Source organism: Molossus molossus, unplaced genomic scaffold, assembly GCF_014108415.1.
Source record: "Molossus molossus isolate mMolMol1 unplaced genomic scaffold, mMolMol1.p scaffold_m16_p_3, whole genome shotgun sequence".
In the NCBI taxonomy this organism is placed as follows: Eukaryota; Metazoa; Chordata; class Mammalia; order Chiroptera; family Molossidae; genus Molossus; species Molossus molossus.
Genome location: NW_023425366.1, coordinates 117,574,005 through 117,592,718, shown reverse-complemented (window position 1 = coordinate 117,592,718; position 18,714 = coordinate 117,574,005). Strand labels below are relative to the sequence as shown.

General features: G+C 52.0%; 2 protein-coding genes across 2 annotated transcripts; one reads left to right on the top strand and one right to left on the bottom strand.

The window, feature by feature from the left end:
• The first annotated feature begins 929 nt into the window (after positions 1-929).
• Positions 930-6,140, top strand: GLIS2 (GLIS family zinc finger 2). Its single transcript, XM_036280906.1, has 6 exons — positions 930-1,165; positions 2,318-2,490; positions 3,051-3,227; positions 3,309-3,442; positions 3,535-3,653; positions 5,097-6,140. The coding sequence occupies exons 1-6, from the start codon at positions 994-996 to the stop codon at positions 5,894-5,896; spliced, it is 1,575 nt and encodes a 524-aa protein (XP_036136799.1). The 5' UTR covers positions 930-993; the 3' UTR covers positions 5,897-6,140.
• A 2,424-nt stretch (positions 6,141-8,564) lies between these two features.
• Positions 8,565-16,914, bottom strand: PAM16 (presequence translocase associated motor 16). Its single transcript, XM_036278533.1, is given in 6 exon segments — positions 8,565-8,723; positions 9,127-9,192; positions 9,579-9,715; positions 10,563-10,647; positions 16,784-16,839; positions 16,842-16,914. Coding segments are annotated over 6 exon segments (504 nt in total). The 3' UTR covers positions 8,565-8,636.
• Positions 16,915-18,714: the final 1,800 nt, after the last annotated feature.

The following is an 18,714-nucleotide window of genomic DNA, read 5'->3' as shown; positions in this document are numbered from 1 at the left end:
TGGTTGGGGTCAGGGTCATGTGGGAGGCAACCAATCAATGCGTCTCTCTCTCTCCCACTCCCACTCTATCTGAAGATAAATGGAAAAAATGTCCTTGGGTGAGGATTTAAAATAAATAAATATATATATATATATATTTATATTTATATTTATATTTATATTTTACTAACCACCAGACAGAGCTGGTCCACTTCCCACCCTGCCCCTGGCTAGCCTGACTGGGCTACAGCCCCCAGCTGCCCCCTGGTGGTGGCCCAGAGCCTTCTGGCTCCCAGTTTCTCTAAGCACCTCTTCTGACCTCATCTGTGAGGCAAGGCCACCTGTCTGCAGTCCCATCCCATAAGGCCAAGTTTTGCTCAGCTTTTCCCATCAACCTCTCAGCTTTGTTCCCTCAGAGGTGACCACAGATCCCTATGGGGCCCGGCACAACCAGTGCTCAGCAGTCAGTAGCTGAGGACATCTCGTGGCCACCTTGAAGAACACTTATTGCTCCTCTGGCCTGATTTTGGGTCTTCCAGATCAAACCAGGCGTGTGCTCTAGGCATGACTTGCCACTCAGTCAGAAATAACCTTTGGGACTTGACTGGTTATTTCCAGGGAGATCTGGCCTTGAATCGGGTAGCTCTACCACTTCCTAGGTCTGTGACCTGAGGCAGGGTCTCTAAAATTCAGTTTTATGGCAAAATGGACCCTTTGAGCTTCGCCTCCCAGAAAAGATGTGTAGGAAGTAGACATGGAAGCTCTGAGTAGGTGGTTGCCTCTCTTCATGACAGCTGCTGGCCAGGCCATTCCGAGGGTTTCCTACCTGGGGAGACGGCCTTCACGCTGCTGTACACTCACTGCCTCCCTCTCCCTTTAACGAATGCAGCCCCAGGAGGGCTTGGGGTCACAGTGACACAGCAAGCTCCTGTCCTCCCCTAGGTTCTTGCCTGAATACCAGCTTGGGAGCTCCCCACTGCCTGCTGCCACCTCCAACCCCAGCCCCCCATCACTATGCACTCCTTGGACGAGCCGCTTGACCTGAAGCTGAGCATCACCAAGCTCCGGGCGGCGAGAGAAAAGCGGGAGAGGACGCTGAGTGTGGTCCGTCACCGAGCTCTGCACAGGGAACTTGGCCTGGTGGATGATAGCCCCACCCCTTGCTCCCCGGGCTCCCCACCCTCAGGTACTGCACTGGAGCAGGGCAACAGTCCCTGGGCCCTGATGGAGCCATGGCAATAGACAGAATATACAAGGTTTCCTTGGCCAGTTTGGCCCTGTGGTTAGAGTGTCTGCACATAGACCGAGAGGTCAAAGGGTCGAGCGTTCGATTCCTGGTCAAGAGCACATACCTGGGTTGTGGGTTCAATCTCCAGCCCTGGTCAGGGTCTTGTGGTAGGCAACCAATCAATGTCTCTCTCCCTCTCCCTCTCCCTCCCCCTTCCCTCCCTTCCTTCCACTTTCTAAAAATCAATGGAAAAACATCCTTAGGTGAGGATTAACGAAGAAAAGAACGTCCGAGTTGTGTCCACCAGAATATAATGACCACAGACCCTCGCGGCTTCCAGCTTAGAGTACTCCCCACACTCTGGCCACTCATCCTCCCAGAAGTTTATCTTTGGAGGTTACATTGTCCCCAAGAGGAGGGAAATTACCTGCCCAGTTTATAAAGCGGAGCCAGGAACAGCAGAGCTAGGATTCAAATTGAGGCCTCTGGGAGGAGCTGGAGTGGCTAATAAGGGGCATCGGGGTTTCTGTATAGTAACAACAGGCCTTGAGACCCAACTCTTGGGCTTTGAGGCAAAGTGGGCAGCTGGCCGGGTCAGTAGAGATTGGGGACTTAGCCCAGCAAGTGTTTCTTAGGATGGTTAGGGCTTAGGCCCTCTGCTTTGCCTCCTGTACACCTGAAAATCACATCTAACATTTCTGAGCTCGAAGGCTTTAGAAGTAGCCCAGCCCAAACTTCTCATTTTACAGAAGGTAGCACTGAGGCAGAGAGGCCTGAGGAAAGTTAAAAAAGGTCACCAATGTGATGGGAAGTAGGGGCCCTGGCTTCAAGTTCCTACTCAGTTGTTCACCCTATGTACCAGGTCATTCTGTCTGTCAAAGGGGACTTCTCACTTTTCGTGTCAACTGATGGCTGAGCTCTCATGATGGCAGAGGTCACATTTGTCATTTGTACAAGCTGTTGCTCAGATACCTGGGGTCTCAGGATGGTCAAGGGGTGTGGCATGGCTGGGGTCTGCTTCCAGGGTCATGGCTTAGGATTCAGAGGTGGGAGGGCCTGGCCCACCAGGACTCCTGGCTCCAGCACCCCTGAATTGTGCCTCTCTTTTAGGCTTCCTACTAAACCCCAAGTTCCCTGAGAAGGTGGAGGGACGCTTTTCAGCAGCCCCCCTGGTAGACCTCAGCTTGTCGCCGTCATCAGGACTGGACTCCCCCAATGGCAGCAGTTCGCTGTCCCCTGAGCGCCAGGGCAACGGTGACCTGTCCACAGTCCCCACCGCCCCGGTAAGGAAGGGGTGTAGGTTCTGGAGAGAGATGGTTTATTAGTTTCCTGGGGCTTCTGTAACAAAGGACCACAATTGGGTGGCTTAAAACAGTAGAAACGTATTCTCTCACTGTTCTGGAAGCTGAAATCCAAAATCAAGGTGTCAGCAGGGTTGGTTCCTTCTGAAGGCTCTAGAGATGAAGGCTTCCTTGCCTCTTAACAGCTTCTGATGGCTCCAGGCAGTCCTTACCTTGTAACTGCGTCACTCCAACCTCTACTTGTCACATGGCCTCCTTCCCTCTGTGTGTGTCTCTGTGTCCATTCCTCCTTTCTCTTATGAAGACTGGTCACTGGATTTAGAGCCACCCTCCTAACTTGATCACATCTACAAAGGCCTTATTTTCTTTTTTTTTTTCAAAGGCCTTATTTTCTTATGAGGTCACAAGAACAGATACTGGGGGTTAGGACTAGGACATGTCATTGTGGGGACAACTAAACTTGCTACAGAGGGAAACAGAGGGGTCTGGGCCTGCTGGCCCCAGGAGCACTGACAGCCCTGCCCCTCACCCTCTCCTGCCAGGATTTTCAGCCGCTGCGCTATCTGGACAGTGTCCCCAGCTCCTTCCAGTTCTTCTTGCCTCTGGGCTCTGGGGGAGCCCTGCATCTGCCTGCTTCTTCCTTCCTCACCCCCCCCAAGGACAAGTGCCTCTCGCCAGAGCTACCCCTGCCCAAACAACTGGTTTGTCGCTGGGCCAAGGTGAGTGGGGGTCAGGGAGAGTGGGGCAGGGCCCAGGGTGGGTGGCCCCACATAGGTTCAGAACCCTCCCCTGCCCCACAGTGTAACCAGCTCTTCGAGCTCCTGCAAGATTTGGTGGATCACGTCAACGACTACCATGTCAAGCCAGAGAAGGATGCGGGGTATTGCTGCCACTGGGAAGGCTGCGCCCGTCACGGTCGAGGTTTCAATGCCAGGTGAGGGAGGGCGAGAGCTGGCAGGAGGGAGGGGGCATAGAGGCTCAGGTGTCCAGCGAGCTGAGCCGTGCTCCATGCCCTCCCTGGAGCAGGTACAAGATGCTCATCCACATCCGCACACACACCAATGAGAAGCCACACCGCTGTCCCACCTGTAGCAAGAGCTTCTCCCGCCTGGAGAACCTGAAGATCCACAACCGGTCACACACAGGTGAGAGGTGGGGCTGGAGGGCAGCAGCTGAACAGGTTGGCCATGGTGGAGTGCCCAGCCATCCCTGAGCATCCAAGAGATGAAGGATGCATCCCCTTGTTGACTGGTCCCTTTTCGAGTGCCACTTGCTGGGGGAAACCTCTCCTGTGGGTCACTCAGTAAATGGGAGCTCAGATAGGTCTTCCTGCCACACTCAGCATTGTCATGTTTGTAAGATTCTGATTCATGCCACCTGTGACTGCAGCCAGTGTGTCTGCTTTGCTCCTCACCATACCCCCAGCATACAGTAGGGCCAGCATTAGCCAAAAGAGCCGCACACCTGATTTTAAATTCCCTAACTGCCACATTAAAAAAGAAATAGGTGATGCCCTGGCCAGTTTTGCTCAGCTGTTAGAGCGTCGGCCTGTGATCCAGAGAGACCCGGGTTCGGTTCCCGCTAAGGGCATGTACTTTGGTTGCAGTTTGTCCCCGGCCCTGGTTGGGTTGTGTGGGTGGCAGCCAGTCGATGTGTCCCTTTCACATCGATGTTTCTCTCTCTCCCTCTCACTCTGTCTGAATAAAAAATGGAAAAATGTCCTCGATGAGGATAAAAAAAATAGGTGAAATGAACTATAATCATATATTGAACCCAATATGTCCAAAATGTTATCATTTCAAAATTAAAAAGATACTGCCCTGGCCGGTTTTGCTGAGTGGTTAGAGAGTCAGCCCATGGACCAATAAGTCATGGGTTCAATTCTGGTCAAGGGCACATACCTTGGTTGTGGTAAGTCCCCAGCCCTGGTCGGGTCGTGTGGGAGGCAACCAGTTGATGTCGCTCTATCACATGGATGTATCTCTCTGTCTCTGTCTCCCTCCCTCCCACTCTATCTGATGATAAATAGAAAATTATCCTTGGGTGAGGAATTTTTTTAAAAAAGTTAAAAAGATATCAATGAGACACTGAGAATCTTCATTTCGTATAAAGTCTGCAGAATCTGGTATGTATTTTACACTCAGCACATCTCAATTTGGAGTGGCCACACTTCAAAGCCCCATCCTGGTCAGCGAAGGAGCAGACGTTTAGTAAATCAGGAGCCATTTTGCCAAGTAAGGGCTGCATAAAGGGCAGTGCTCAGCTTGTCCCTAGTAGGTGCTTTATGGAAGTCTATAATCAGGTTCATCAGTTCACCTGTTAAGCGGCTGCTGTCATCTGCAATTTGAAGCATAGCACTAAGGCCAAGGGCATACAGTCAGGGCACAGGGGTTCTGGGGGTAACCAGGCTGGCTTCTCAGGGGCTGTGCTCTGCTGCCAGGTGCTAAGGACACCACCCCTCAAATGGGACAGTCTATATTTTCAAGGAGATCTTGGTCTGGGGTGAGGGGTCTGGGGGCTGCCAAGTAGGAAGTAGGTGGGGGGAGGACACTGGGCTGGGAGACCCCTCACACCAGCCTTGCCCACAGGTGAGAAGCCCTACGTCTGTCCATATGAGGGCTGCAACAAGCGTTACTCCAACTCAAGTGACCGATTCAAGCACACTCGAACCCACTACGTGGACAAGCCCTACTACTGCAAGATGCCCGGCTGCCACAAACGCTATACAGACCCTAGCTCACTGCGCAAACACATCAAGGCCCACGGCCATTTTGTATCCCACGAGCAGCAGGAGCTCCTACAACTGCGCCCACCCCCTAAACCACCACTGCCTGCCCCTGACGGCAGCCCCTATGTCAGTGGGGCCCAGATCATCATCCCCAATCCAGCTGCCCTCTTTGGAGGCCCTGGCCTGCCTGGCCTGCCCCTGCCCCTGGCCCCCAGCCCTCTTGACCTCAGTGCCCTGGCCTGTGGCAATGGTGGGGGTGGTGGGAGTGGAGCAGGCATGGGCCATGGACTGCCAGGCCCTGTCCTACCCCTCAATCTAGCTAAGAACCCACTACTGCCCTCACCCTTCGGGGCTGGTGGACTGGGCCTGCCTGTGGTCTCTCTCCTGGCTGGCTCCACAGGTGGCAAGGCTGAGGGGGAGAAGGGGCGTGGGGCAGTGCCAGCCAGGGCCCTGGGCCTGGAGGGCCGAAAGACCCCCCTGGAGAGGACTGAGAGTAGCCGTTCCCGGCCCAGCCCTGAAGGACTCCCCATGCTGCCGGGCACGGTGCTGGACCTGTCCACAGGTGTCAGTTCGGCAGCCAGCAGCCCAGAGGCCCTGGCCCCTGGCTGGGTGGTCATCCCGCCGGGTTCTGTGCTGCTCAAACCAGCTGTGGTGAACTGAACTCGCCCCAGGGACAGCCACCCCGAAGCTCCAGGCCCTGCCCCGACGAACGGAAACTCTTCTGCGAAATAGCAATAATGTCCTCCTGCCCCCAGGGCTGTGTCCCCCGGCAGCCCCAGATAAGCTGGGTGGTAAGGATGGTGCTAGGTCATTGCTGGTGTCTCAGGATCCCAAGGGAGGAACTGCCTGGTGGCCAGAGACCTGAGCTCCTGAGTGCTGAGGCCTTGCTCACCTCTGGCCCTCAGTCTCCCTGCCCTGTCCTCTACCCTGGTACCTCCCTTCACCCAGTGGCCAACCTGGGCAGGTCACCCTCCCTCCCTGCCTTGTCCACTTGTCAGCCACGTCCCAACAGTGGGAGCAGGTGGGGGTATCTGCTGGTCCAGGGCTCCTTCTGTACCCCTTCATGTGGTGAACTGTGACAAGGAGCCCCAGGATTGAGGCCCCCTCCCCTCTTGCCTAGCTTTACCAGGCCCTGCTCTAGGGGCTCCTTAGACCCCTTTCCCTCTGGCCCACCCTCCAGAGGGAGAGCAAGACAGACGCAGGCCCCTGCAAAGCCACAGGAAGAGCCACCTTATCCTTATGACAAGGTGCCTCCTGCTTAGAGAGGGAGGCCTGCTCTGCCCACTGCCCTTCACCACCTACCTGTCTGAAGAAGCCAGCTCTGCCCAAGGATGAACCCCTCTCTGGGCTGAATGATGCTCTCCAAAGTGAGGGGACAGCTGACCACTCAGCTGCCCCTTTACCACTGGCCTCTTTCCTCTACCTTTTAGGGAGCCCTGGAGTGTGGGGAAGGGAGGTGCTGGGCCCTCGGGACTGCCTGGTTCAGGGAACTGGTTGGGCCTGGCCAAGGATAATGTCCCTCTTGCATTAGGGGCTGTAGAAGCCTGCAGTCTGGTAGGAGGCAAGAAGCTGGCTGGGGGTGACCCCAGGTTGGGACACAGCTCTCATTCTGGGGGTACAAAGTTACAGCCAGCACACAGGTGAGGGAGGGCTACAGGCCAGTACTGGGCATGGGAGCTTTCCAGAGGCCATGGACTGAGGCCCTGGGCTGGGGAAATGGTGAAGTAGTCAAGAATGGCCATAGGAGGCCCAGCCCCTCCACCTGGGAAGGGGAAGTTGGTAAAAGGAGCCTGGATTTGCAACATGCTGTTCCCCAATCCTAGAGGTTCTTTTTAATCCCGGGGCCAGACTAAGCCAAGGATTCTGGTGTTCCAGGTGCCCACTGCCCAACCCTGTGGAGTGGGCTCTCCCACCAGGCCCTGAAAATGCAGCATGTGCTTCCCCCACCCTGAGCCCTTCATGTGCCCCGAGGAGGCACTGGTCTAACTGGCAGGAGCTTTGGCTCCTAGGCCTGCCCTGCCCTTGGCTTCAGTGAGCAATCCTTCCCTTCCCCTAGCGGTAGAACAAGGGAGCTGCAGGACAGCAGTGGGGTCCTTAGTAGCCCTGTGGCTCCACAGTACCCTGCTGTTCCTCAGCAGCTCTGCTGACCCCTACCCTTTTCTGGACTGCCCTTCTGTCCCAGAGGGGTCACCCTGACCCAGCCCACCCTTACAGGGCCTGGCAGTGCTGGCTCTGCCTCTCGAAGGGGCTGTGAGCAAAACAAGAAGGAGCTGGTCTCCTTTCTTCGGGCCCTATCTAGGACCCAGGCCTTTAAGTCCCCAGTTGAGGGATGAAGGGTTTGAGATTCAAACCCAGGGAGCAGAGGAACAGGGCACTGGAAGGTGACATTAGCTCAGCATGTGACTCAGTGATAGACCAGGCTCAAGAGGGCTGGTGTACGTGTTGTTGTTGGTTTGTTGTTGCACATTCCAGGATATCAGTATTTTAACAGGTTCTAAGTGCCTTTCTATCGTAGCTTATGTTTTTCCTCCTCTTGGCTCCACTGCTGTTAGCATAGAGTAAAAAAAAAAAAAAAAAAAGATAAGCTAATGACTATAACAATATATTTCTCCATGTGAGAGGAAGTTTATAAAGAAACAATAAAAGTGAGTTGCAAAGATGGTTTCTGTCTCAGATGTGCCAGAAGCTGGGCTCCCCAACAAGAAACCACTTCTAACTGCCCTGTGTCTGGCTCTGGGGCTTCCAACTTCCCCAGACTGCAGCACCCAGAGGCCCTGTTCTGAGACCATCACCTCTCAATCTGCTGCTGGAAGGGAAGGGTGGGAGGGGGCAGGTGCTGAGGGAGCAGGAGTACTAGGAGCTGAAATGCAGGATTCTAGACAAAGCCAAACAGGCTCAGGGCCTTTTCCTGTGGCTTTGGTGAGTGGCTTAGCTCTTGGGAAGACCCAGCTCCTGAACCTCAGTGCAATGAGAGGCTTCATGGAGTGTTCTGCCCAAATTACTGAGATGCTAGAGTCAAACCCAGATGTGGAGAGGCAACCTATGATGAAGTTTGGGTGTCCAGGGCTCCGTCCCCCAGTGGGGAGAGCAGGAGCAGACCCCAAAATAATGATACTATAGGAGGGACCTAGTGCTAGCACTGTAATAGCAGGAGTGGCTGTGTCCAGTACTTGACAGAACTCAGCTGGCTCTCCACAGGCAGACAGGCTGGCTGGCTTCTTGTGAAACTTACCCACCCCAGCCCCTTGTTCCCTCCCTCCCTCCCCCACCCATGACTGGCAGGAAGAATAGTCTGCCTCCTGGAATTTGAATGTGAGCACTTGAGAAATGCAGAAAAGACATTTATTACCGAGCTATAAATTAGAGGTAGAGGGTGGGGTGGGTGGGAAGAGCCAAGTGGTCACGTTTGGGGCCTCTGCTCTTTGTCTCTGTCCTCCTGGGCCTGGATTCGGAGCTCCTCCTCCAGGCGCTCCTTGGCTCGGACCACCTGGAGAAGGCGTTACAAACAGCTAGATAGGGTGGCCTGCACAAGATGGTCCAGTCCCAGTTGTAAGTCCTGGACAGCAGTGGGCAGGTAAAGTGACCAGGGTGGGAAGGGTGGCCCGGGAGCTTCCCCTCAAAAGGAGACAGAGCCCAGGGCACATATGGACTGTCACGTGGGACCTGAGAGCTGCTTCTAGCAATCCACCAGCTAATGGTCCTCTTCCCTCAAAGCCATCGCTGTTGGGAGGGCCACTGTCCAGGCTGACACAGGACTCAGGCTGACAGAGCCCAACAGCTGAGGCAGCCAGGAGTGACACCAGGGAAAGGTCTGCACACCTTTCTACCTGCCAAGCTCTGAAATGTCTGGAACATGCCTTGCCCTCCTCCCAGCAGCAAAGACCACTCACCTTTGACTGCAGGTAGAAGGAGCCGCCCACAGATTTATCGTTCACTTTGAATAGGTGTTCGTAGTTCTGCAGAGGAGGGGAGACGGTGAGAGGTGTGCAGTCTCTGGATTACAGAGGCGGGGGAAGCTAGATGACAAAGAAGGAAAGCAAAAGGGCTCGACCCCTCCACCCTGTGTGCCTGAAACTCCATATAAGCCGCAGCAACCACTAAGGGGCAGAAAGGAGGACAGGTACCCACGGAGGGAAGGATTCAGCTACTACCACCAACTGCTCTATGCCTCTGCTACTGCCTACCTTGGGCCTAAAAACTAACAAGGGACATTGACTCCCACAAGTCGGAGACCCAGCTGGCTGCAGCCAAAGTCCCCACCCACCCCTTTCCGCCAGGCCTCCCTTACTCTGCCCCACAATGCTGGCCCGCCCCGCTACTTGAGCCAGCCCAGTGGCCTCACCTTCTGGATCTCCTCAGGGTTCAACTTGGAGACATTGAGAATCTGTTGTGCCTCCTGAAGGCTGAGGCCAGACAGGTTAGAGGCAGCTGCAGACTGATGTCCGGCACGTCCCCGGGCATCAGCTGCTGCCCTGCTGGCTGTATGAACATGCAGGTTAGTGCTCGGCCCTCAGCAGCCCAGAGCTCCCCCTGCCTTCCATCTGGGTGACTCATCCCTGCCAAGTGGCATGGGAGGAGATATAGTGATACACAGGGGCAGAAGCAGTCAGAGGGCACGTCTCTGGGAGTGTTTTGGGGTGGGGGGGGGGAATGGAGGAATAGTGAAGTAAGGTCAGATTTGCTCCACTAGGGGCAGGGTCTGGTCACCAAGCCTAGTAGCAAGCCTAGACCACAAGACTACCCTGTCCCTCTTCACTACTCCCTTATCCAGTCACATAGAAAGTTTGGGATCTTCAGGCCACTAAGGGGAGCAAAGTGAAGTTGTAGGCAGGAGGAGGCAGCAATAGCTCTGTCAAGATTAGCTGCCCATTGGTTACCTAGGCCACCAAAGCAGGCTGCTCAGGTGACTGACTACTTCCTTTTCAATGACCCTAGATTCAGAAGCCTGTATAATTTTTCTTAGGGGATCAAAAAGTATTTTAGGCTTTGCAGGCCAATTAGTCCATGTTGGACTCTGCCTTAAAAGCAGCCAGAGGGTGTGGCTGTGTTCCAATAAAACTTTATAAAAACAGATGGCCAGGTAAGCCGGTTTGCCAACTCCTGCCTGGATGCTCATGTCAACCAGGTCTCTCTTTTATGAGAATGCCCCAAAGTCCAGCACTGCCCCCCACCATGGGAAGTGCTCCAGGCCACCCAACCTGCCAGACTCCTGCCCACAGAGAGTTCCTGCATTCACAACTGGCCCAGCATTAGAGTCCCACTGCTATGGGGAAATCTGACTTGGACAGGAGCTCCCACCCCAGGGGGAGAGAGTGGTCAAGCTTACCTGCAAATTCCTGCCGCAGGGCCCGGGCAAAGGCCCTGCCCACCACCTGTGCCCCCATCACAATGATCTGGGCCAGGTACTTGGCCTGTGGGCAAAGCAGGCATCTGGTTAGCAGGCCAGAGATAGTAGTACCCTGGAAATGGCTGCTGAGTGGTAAGGGCTCCAGAGAGTTGAGGTAATAAAGCACATAACAGCAGCCACAGGCTTTGTTTTCTCATGTAAAGCTGCTTTGGGTGGCTTCAGGTATTCATGAGATAGCAGGCAAGGGAGTAAACCTGACTGAGTCCCCAGAGGCAGATGGGGCTCTCCTTTGGCCTCTGGAAGAGGCAGACAGGAACCAAGGCAAACTGGCTGCAGGGCACAGAAGCCACTGGCTTCAGGAATAATACTGTGGCCTGAGCCAGAAATGGGGGTGGGTCCCAGACTCACCACTAACTCACTTTGCCATCCAGGCCAACAAGGGCACTTTCTGTGCTTCTGGTACTAGCTGGTCCAACCTTCATTCTACTGTGGGGGAAATTCAGAGCTATTCTAATTCTCCCAACACTATTCAAGGGTATTCTTTTCAACACAACAACAGAGCAAAAACTTTATACCTGCCAGGAACGAAAGGCCCAGAGGCGGGCATTTAAACAAACACATCAAGGACCAAGTAATGAGGGAGAGCAGGGATGTCACCTGTTTCTCCACTGGTTCAACTCATTCATTCACTCACTCACTGAGAGGCAACATTCAGACAACAAAGATACACAGGCCACCCTTGGTACTCTTGGAGCTCCCACACCCACTTGGCCTTGCAGGGAAATCTTCCACGGCAGTGCCACATGGCAGTGTTCTACCCTAAGATCATGTGGTTCCATATGCCACAGAGGCAAGCAGGGAGCCTCATTAAGCATGTGACCAGAGGCATGGAGAGGTGATGGACTAATACACAGGAATGCGATAGAGATAGATAGATGGAAGACAATGGAATTTCTACTGGGATGGGTTTTGAAGGGCAGGTAGAATTATGACAGGAATACTGGGGTTACTTAGGCAGAGGGACGGGAGAACCAAAACTGGGAGAAAGCATAAGAAATGTCCAGGTAGCAGTCAGCTAGGAAGATGGCTGAGATGGGCATCTTACTGTGAACAGAGATTAAGTATAACCAGCATATGTGAAAATGACCATGTGTGATGGTACAAACATGGATACATAGAGGACGCCTGGGATAATGCTCACTACAAGTCAACACTGTTCATGGGGTACATCCAAGTGGTTTCCCTTGTTCTTTGTACTTTTCTGTCATTGGATTTCCTATCAACAAGTACTGACTAAGCCATTTAATCCCAACAACTCAAGACACAGGCACAAAAAAACAACAAAATCAAAAGAAAAAAAAAAGACACAGGCACAGAAGTATTTAGGACACACAGCTAGTTAGTACTCAGGGGAAGGTGGGCAGGGATCCCAAAGCCAGTGCTATCAGCCATGGCATCCCTAGGCTGCCCACCTCACACAGGGTCTTAGAGTCTGCAGGCAGGGCAACAAAGCAATCTGACAAGGAGCAAAGACCCAATCCAGAGGCCAGAGGGTCTTGTCAGATTTCAATGGAATCTGGGCTCCAGAACTGGCTTTGTTTGGCCTTCATCAAACCTGCCTTTCCCTAATGGATGGGGCAGGGCATGATTTTGGGCCATTGTCAGGCATGAATAAATGGAGGTTTGGATTTCACAAGTACATGGAAATTTTATAAGCCCCATATTTCACACCAGAAACCAAAGTTCAGTGAAGACTCCTGTGATCAAAGGAAGGGGCAGGGTTGCAGCCAGCTGCCTGCTGGTATAAAGACAAACAATGGACATACTGCTGATTGGGAAGCCTCACCTGAACCCCCAACCCCACCTAAAGCCACTCTCAAGTGGGACAGAAGGCTCTGAGATGAACTGCTGGTCTGAGTGACAGAGAGACTGACTGATAGGCCACTAGGTGACTCCAGAGGGCTCCCTCAGCCTGGTACACCCTCAACACTCAGAATACATCTTCCTCTACTGCCACATACCCAAATGCAACCCCACTGTTCCACCGTGTACTAACTGGTTTACTTCTCTGCTCAAGGCAGTAACTGTTGCTAAACAATGAATGTTAAGAACAAGGCTGCAACTGGGCAACTGTCCCAACCATCCCCTGCAGGCTTCAAACCAAAGTGGCATGGTGTCCCCATGGTTCCAGTTGCCAGAGCTCCATGGCTGCAGGAAAGGCTGCGTTGGTCTGCAAAGTTTCAGAGGTCACCCCAGTGGCCAAGGGAGCTGCCTGGTTGGCTTATTGAGGCTACCAAGGTTCCTGCGAGAGTCATCTCCCAGGGAAGGCAGTGTGGTATTGTGGTTACACAAGCAAGCTTTGGGATCACCTGTGTGCAAATTCTAGCTGAATGCCCTGGACAAGTTCTTGACCTCCCTGAGCCTCAAGTTCCTCACCAACAATGGGGCTGCCATAGGGATTAAATGAGGTAATGTTCATAAAATGCCTGGCATAGAGCCTGATGACATAGTAGTTGCTCAATAAATGTTGGTTTTCATTTAATTCTCTGTTTCCCAAAATTTGACAATGGCTAGTAACTATGGAATAACAATGCTTCTCCCAATAAAGCACCTCATTTGATAGGTTCTCTAATTACTGCAAAAAGCCAGGCCACATTCCCAGGGACCTCAGAAGCATTGTGAAAGAAGAGTGAGAATGCTGCTTTAGAACTGGGCAGACATAACCTGGAATCCCAGCTTTACTTGTTAGCTGTGTGGCCCTGGGCAAATTACTCAACCTCTCTGAATTTCAGTTTTCTTATCTACAAAATGGGGAGAATAATACCTTCCTCACAAGAGACCTGTAAGACTCTCAGGAGGCAATGTACATAAGACTAAGAGGACAGACAGACAGAGGCATATCCAGAGCAACCCAACAGTTTCCTTTGCTTCTGGACTAGATCCTACTTGGTGTTGAATGGTCTAGAGATCAGGTGTGTAGCCAAGCCTCTCATCTACCTATTCAATGCCCAGACACCTGCTGAGCAACAGCTGTGGGTCAACTATGCTCAGAACTGAGGATTGATGGGGAACAGAGTTCTGCCAGCTATTGCTACCACAGGTGAAGATAACCACTGGCTGAGGCCTCTCCCAGAAAGCCCATAATCCACGGACACCTGGGCCTGAAGATCCTAGGCCAGAACAACTGGCTGACACAGCATCCAACTTCAAGCAAAGCTGTCAAGGAGCAGAGGTTAGAGCCACAGGATTCTGAGCCTGGGACCCACTGTGGACAGCACACATGCTTTCTCATTCGGAAAGCATGGTGGCCTAATGAAGTCCCAAAGCTGGGGCAAAGGAGGACAGTAGTGTGGGGGTCAGGTAGCACTCAGGATTGTGGTTTATCCACATCAAGTGCATCAAGAAGGGAGCCTGGCTTTCAGACAGACCGATGTTCAACGCCTTTAAGGAATGGCTGTAGGCCCTCAGGCTGTTAGGCAGAGACAGCCACTGAAATTCACCCCTTTCTCTCAATGACACAGAGATAAGAAGGGGGCTCTGTTCACACAGGGCCCCTGCAAACAGCTGTTAGTATCACAACTAGGCAGGAGGGAGGTCAGGACCACAAATGTCACATTTGCCACGGTATGTGCAGGCCCCGCCTATGACTGGCACAGCAGGTGCCTGATATGTATTTGAATGAATGTGGCACTTAACCAAGTTGCCATCAGTTACGCTGTGGCCAAACTCAAGTCTCGTAATCTCTAAGCCCCCAGACAGAATTTCCAAATGTCTCCCACATCCTCTGCTGAACGAGGGCCCACAATACACACAATTCTCCACCAACACTGTCTGCAAATTCAGCCCACTCCCCAGCTCTGCCCAGCTACAAATGACCTCTGGTTTCTTCTCCCCTCACCTCTCCACCACCCACTCCTAGATCAGCTCCTCTACTTCTTTACCGAAATCTTGCAGCTCTGAATTCACATATTATACAAGTCACTCTTCTAAAGTGCGTAATTCAGTACTTTCTAGCGTATTAACAAAGCTGTGTGACCACCATCACTAGTTCCAGAACATTTTCATCACACCCCCTCAAAAAAATCCATACCCATTAACCTTGAATATCCTCCCTTCTACTCCAATACGGTTAAAATCCAATATCCTTCAAGACTTAGTCATGTCACCCCCCTTACCCAAGTGAAACCTTCCCAGACTCCTCCCATTTCTACCTCCCCACAGCACTCATTCTTCTCCTATACATATATATATTTTTTTTTTTTAATTTTTTTTTTTTTTATCCTCACCCGAGGATATTTTTCCATTTTTTGTACAGATAGAGTGGGAGGGAGAGAGAGGAAGGGAGAGAGAGAGAGAAACATCGACGTGAAGGGACACATCGAGTGGCTGCCACCCGCACGACCAACCAGGGCCGGGGACAAACTGCAACCGAAGTACGTGCCCTTAGCGGGAACCGAACCCGGGTCTCTCCGGACCGCAGGCCGACGCTCTAACCGCTGAGCCAAACTGGCCAGGGCATACATATATTATATTGTCTTTATTTATGGACTGGTCTACCTTCTCCTACAGGATACAAACTCCTCCAGAGCCATATTTTACTCAGCCCCACGGGTGGCTCAGAGTTACATGTGGGAGTGGGTGTGAAGGACCTAGTTCAGCAAGGGTTCATCAGGAGACCTCAACAAATGGCAATGACTATTATAAGGCAAGAACAATGTGAGTCTCAGGACACAAAAGGAGCTAGGCTCAAGGTGTCTCTGACACTTGTGGGATGAGTGATCCTGGAGAAGTCAAACTATTGGAGATCCAGGTTCCTTCTCTGAAAAGGGGACACAGAGAACTGACTTCATAAAAATTAAATGAAAATTACATAAAGCATCAGCTCGGGACTGGCACTTGTAAGTGCTTGTTATCCCTATCACTTTCAATTAAGAAGTGGTTCCCCAGCCCTGGCCGGAGGATCTCTCTCCCTTTCCCTGACCTTCCCACCCTCCCTTCCAGTCTCTCTAAAAATCAATGAAAAAATATCCTCCGGTGAGGATTAAAATAACAACAAAAAGAATCAGCTCCCCAAACCTTTTTCCATCAATCACTTTGAGAACAGGGGGTAGAGCTCAGGACTCTGCATTTAAAAAAATATACTGATTTCCGCCCTGGCTGGTTTGGCTCAGTGGTAGAGCATCAGACCTCGGACCAATTAGTCTCGGATTTGATCCCAGCCAAGGGCACGCGTATCTCGGTTGTGGTTTGCCCCCGGCCCTGGTGGGGGTTGTGCGGGAGGCAACCAGTCCCTATGTCCCTCTCACGTTGCTGTTTCCCTCTCTCTCTCTCTCTCTCTCTCTCTCTCTCTCCCTGAAGGTAAACAGAAAGGAGGGAGGGAATATATATATATATATATATATATATGTAGTGATTTGAGAAAGAGAAAAAGGGGGGGGGTGGAAGAGAGACAGATTTGTTATTCCACTTACTTATGCATTCACCGGTTGATTTTTTTTAATCCTCACCAATTTTTCCACTGACCTTTTTTTTTTTTTTTTAGATAAGAGTGGGAGGGAGGGAGGGGGAGAGAGAGAAACATAGATGTCAGAGAGACACATCGATTGGTGGCCTCCCCCACGACCCCGACCGGGGCCGGTCCCTGCATTTTTAAAGGGGTCCCAAGTGACCTGACACAGCCAGTGTGGCCCAGGTCGGTGGACTGGCTGTGCCAGTGGTACTGCAGAAACGCTCAGTTTTCAGTGTCGCAGGGCCTGATTCCAGCCCCGGCCAGTTCTGCCACTTTACTGGGTAAGTCTCAGTGCCCGTTTTGCCAGCTTTCAAATGGGCACAATAATAGGACGACACCAACATCTAGCTAGCCCCGGGACGGAGCGGAGGCTCCGGGGCCGGGCTAGATTCCATCTCTGCTCGCACATGGGCTGGCGGACATGGCGGTCACATCTGCTGGGCATTTTTCGGCCGGCCAGGTCCGCCCTGCCTTCCAGCCAGTCGCTCTCCCCGGCTTCCAAGCCTCCAGCGCTCGCCTAGGTAGCCCCAGGTGCGACGCCTTCGGCCTCGCTTCCCGCGGGGCACGTAAGAGGAACGGCGCGCCCGCTGCCCAGCCGGAGCCCTGCCGGAGCCCAGCCGGAACTCGCCGCCCCCACCCCGCCCCCGAAATAGCGTCTCTTCTTCCAGAGAGCCCCCGACTCAGGCCTCACCATGACCGCCGCTCTGCCTCGGGAGCGCGGGATCCGTCTTCCAAGCTCTGCGGCCGCGGCTCAAGGGCGGCAGGCGGGTCAAAGGTCAAGGGAAGCTACGGAGAGCGCGTGCGCGACGCCGCACTGAGCATGCGCATAGCCTTGATCCAGGGGGAGCGGAGTGTCGGTGGTTGCGCATAAGACGTAGGCAAAGTTGGGGGCGGGGCGGGCCCCACCTCGGGCTCTGAAGGTAATCAGGGACAGTCCTAGGTCCCTTTCTGGCCCTGTTGCTTAACCTGATGCCCTAGGAACCGTAGAATACATCGGTCCGAAGTGGACCAATATCTTCCTTTGCTTTTGCCAAAATATGTGGGACTAAAAGATATGCAATAAACACACAACGTCACATGAAAATAATGAGCATGATACCAAGTTCTCACAAGTATTTTAAAAAGGAGAAAACTTCAAAATAGGCTTCATTCCAGGTTCCTTCTGCCTGGAAAGAACGGCTCATTCCTTCCTCCTTCAATTCTTTGCTAGAATGTCACCTTCTCAATGAGGTCCCACCCTTACCCCTACCAACACTTATAATTATTGAGATATAATTTCACACACCATACAATTCATCTTTTTAAGTGTACAATTAAATGCTTTTTAGTATCTTCATAGTTACTAGTTCCAGAACATTTTCATAACCCCCCCCCCCCAAAACTCACTACCATTAGCAGTCACTGCCAATTTCCCCCTCCCCTCTGCCACCACAAATCTATTCTGTCTGGAAGTTTCATGTAAATGGAATCATACTATATGTGGCCTTTTGTGTCTGGCTTAAACCTCCATTCTTAATCTTCCCTTTTCCCAAAGCTATTATTGTAACAGTGGAAAATTGTAACCAACCCCACTATTCTTTTGATATTGCTTCTGTAAATGCTGACCCTGATGAATATGTAGTTTGTAGATAAAAAGCATGTTTGTATAAGAATCCTAGGAACTGGCCTACTGGTATGGCTCAGTGGTTGAGCTGCAACTCATGCATACAGAGGTTGCTGGTTTGATTACCGGTCAGGGCACATGCCTGGGTTGCTGCTTGATCCCCAGTAGGGGGCATGCAGGAGGCAGCCAATCAATGTTTCTCTCTCATTGATGTTTCTATCTCTGTCCTCTTCTTCTCTCTCTCAAAATCAATCAACAGCCCTGGCCAGTTTGGCTCAGCTTTAGAGCACTGGCCCGCGGATCAAAGAGTCACAGGTTCGATTCTGGTCAAGGTTGGCAGGTACCTCAGTTGCAGTGCATCCCCGGCCCTAGTCGGGGTCGTGCAGGAGGCAAACATCCCTCTCACACAGATGTTTTTCTTTCTCTCCCTTTCTCTCCCTCCCACTCTATCTGAAGATAAATAGAAAAATATTCTTGGGTGAGGATTAATAAATACATAAATATCAATAAACACATTAAAAAAAAGAATCCTAGGAACTAACTTCAGAAGATACAGACTCCAACCTTCAGTCATCACAGTTTTGGGAGATTTGCTAACCTTCAAGTGTAGAACCAGGATGGTACACATTAGACCATCACTTGACGAGTTTCAAGGTCCTTAGTAGAATGGACTGTACTACACTACACATAGAGAACTTTACAAACCCCTTCCCTTGATTTCTTTGTTCTTTCCCTCTCCCTCCTTCTAAAAACCTCTGTCTGCACAGAGATGTTGAGTCCCCCATCTCCTCAGGTGACCAGCACTTGAATAAAACTTTCCCTTCTCACCAGCATCTGTCTAATGAGTTTGTCTTTTGTGGTGGCAGGCAGCCGAACTTGGGTTCCATTTATATTATCATCTCTTACCATATTATGTTATTCATTTATTTTTATTGTTTATAATCTCTTCCCTGCCACTAGAATGTGGATTCCTGGTGGCTACCTTTTATCTCTTTTCTCCACTCTTGGAGGTCAGCACC

What these genes read in the sequence shown, in the direction of transcription:
- GLIS2 (XM_036280906.1), top strand. Translation starts at nt 994, where the DNA reads ATGCACTCCTTGGACGAGCCGCTTGACCTGAAGCTGAGCATCACCAAG. An exon ending in CCCGGGCTCCCCACCCTCAG is followed by an intron (nt 1,166 to 2,317) that starts GTACTGCACTGG and finishes CCTCTCTTTTAG; the next exon opens with GCTTCCTACTAAACCCCAAG. An exon ending in TGGTTTGTCGCTGGGCCAAG is followed by an intron (nt 3,228 to 3,308) that starts GTGAGTGGGGGT and finishes CCTGCCCCACAG; the next exon opens with TGTAACCAGCTCTTCGAGCT.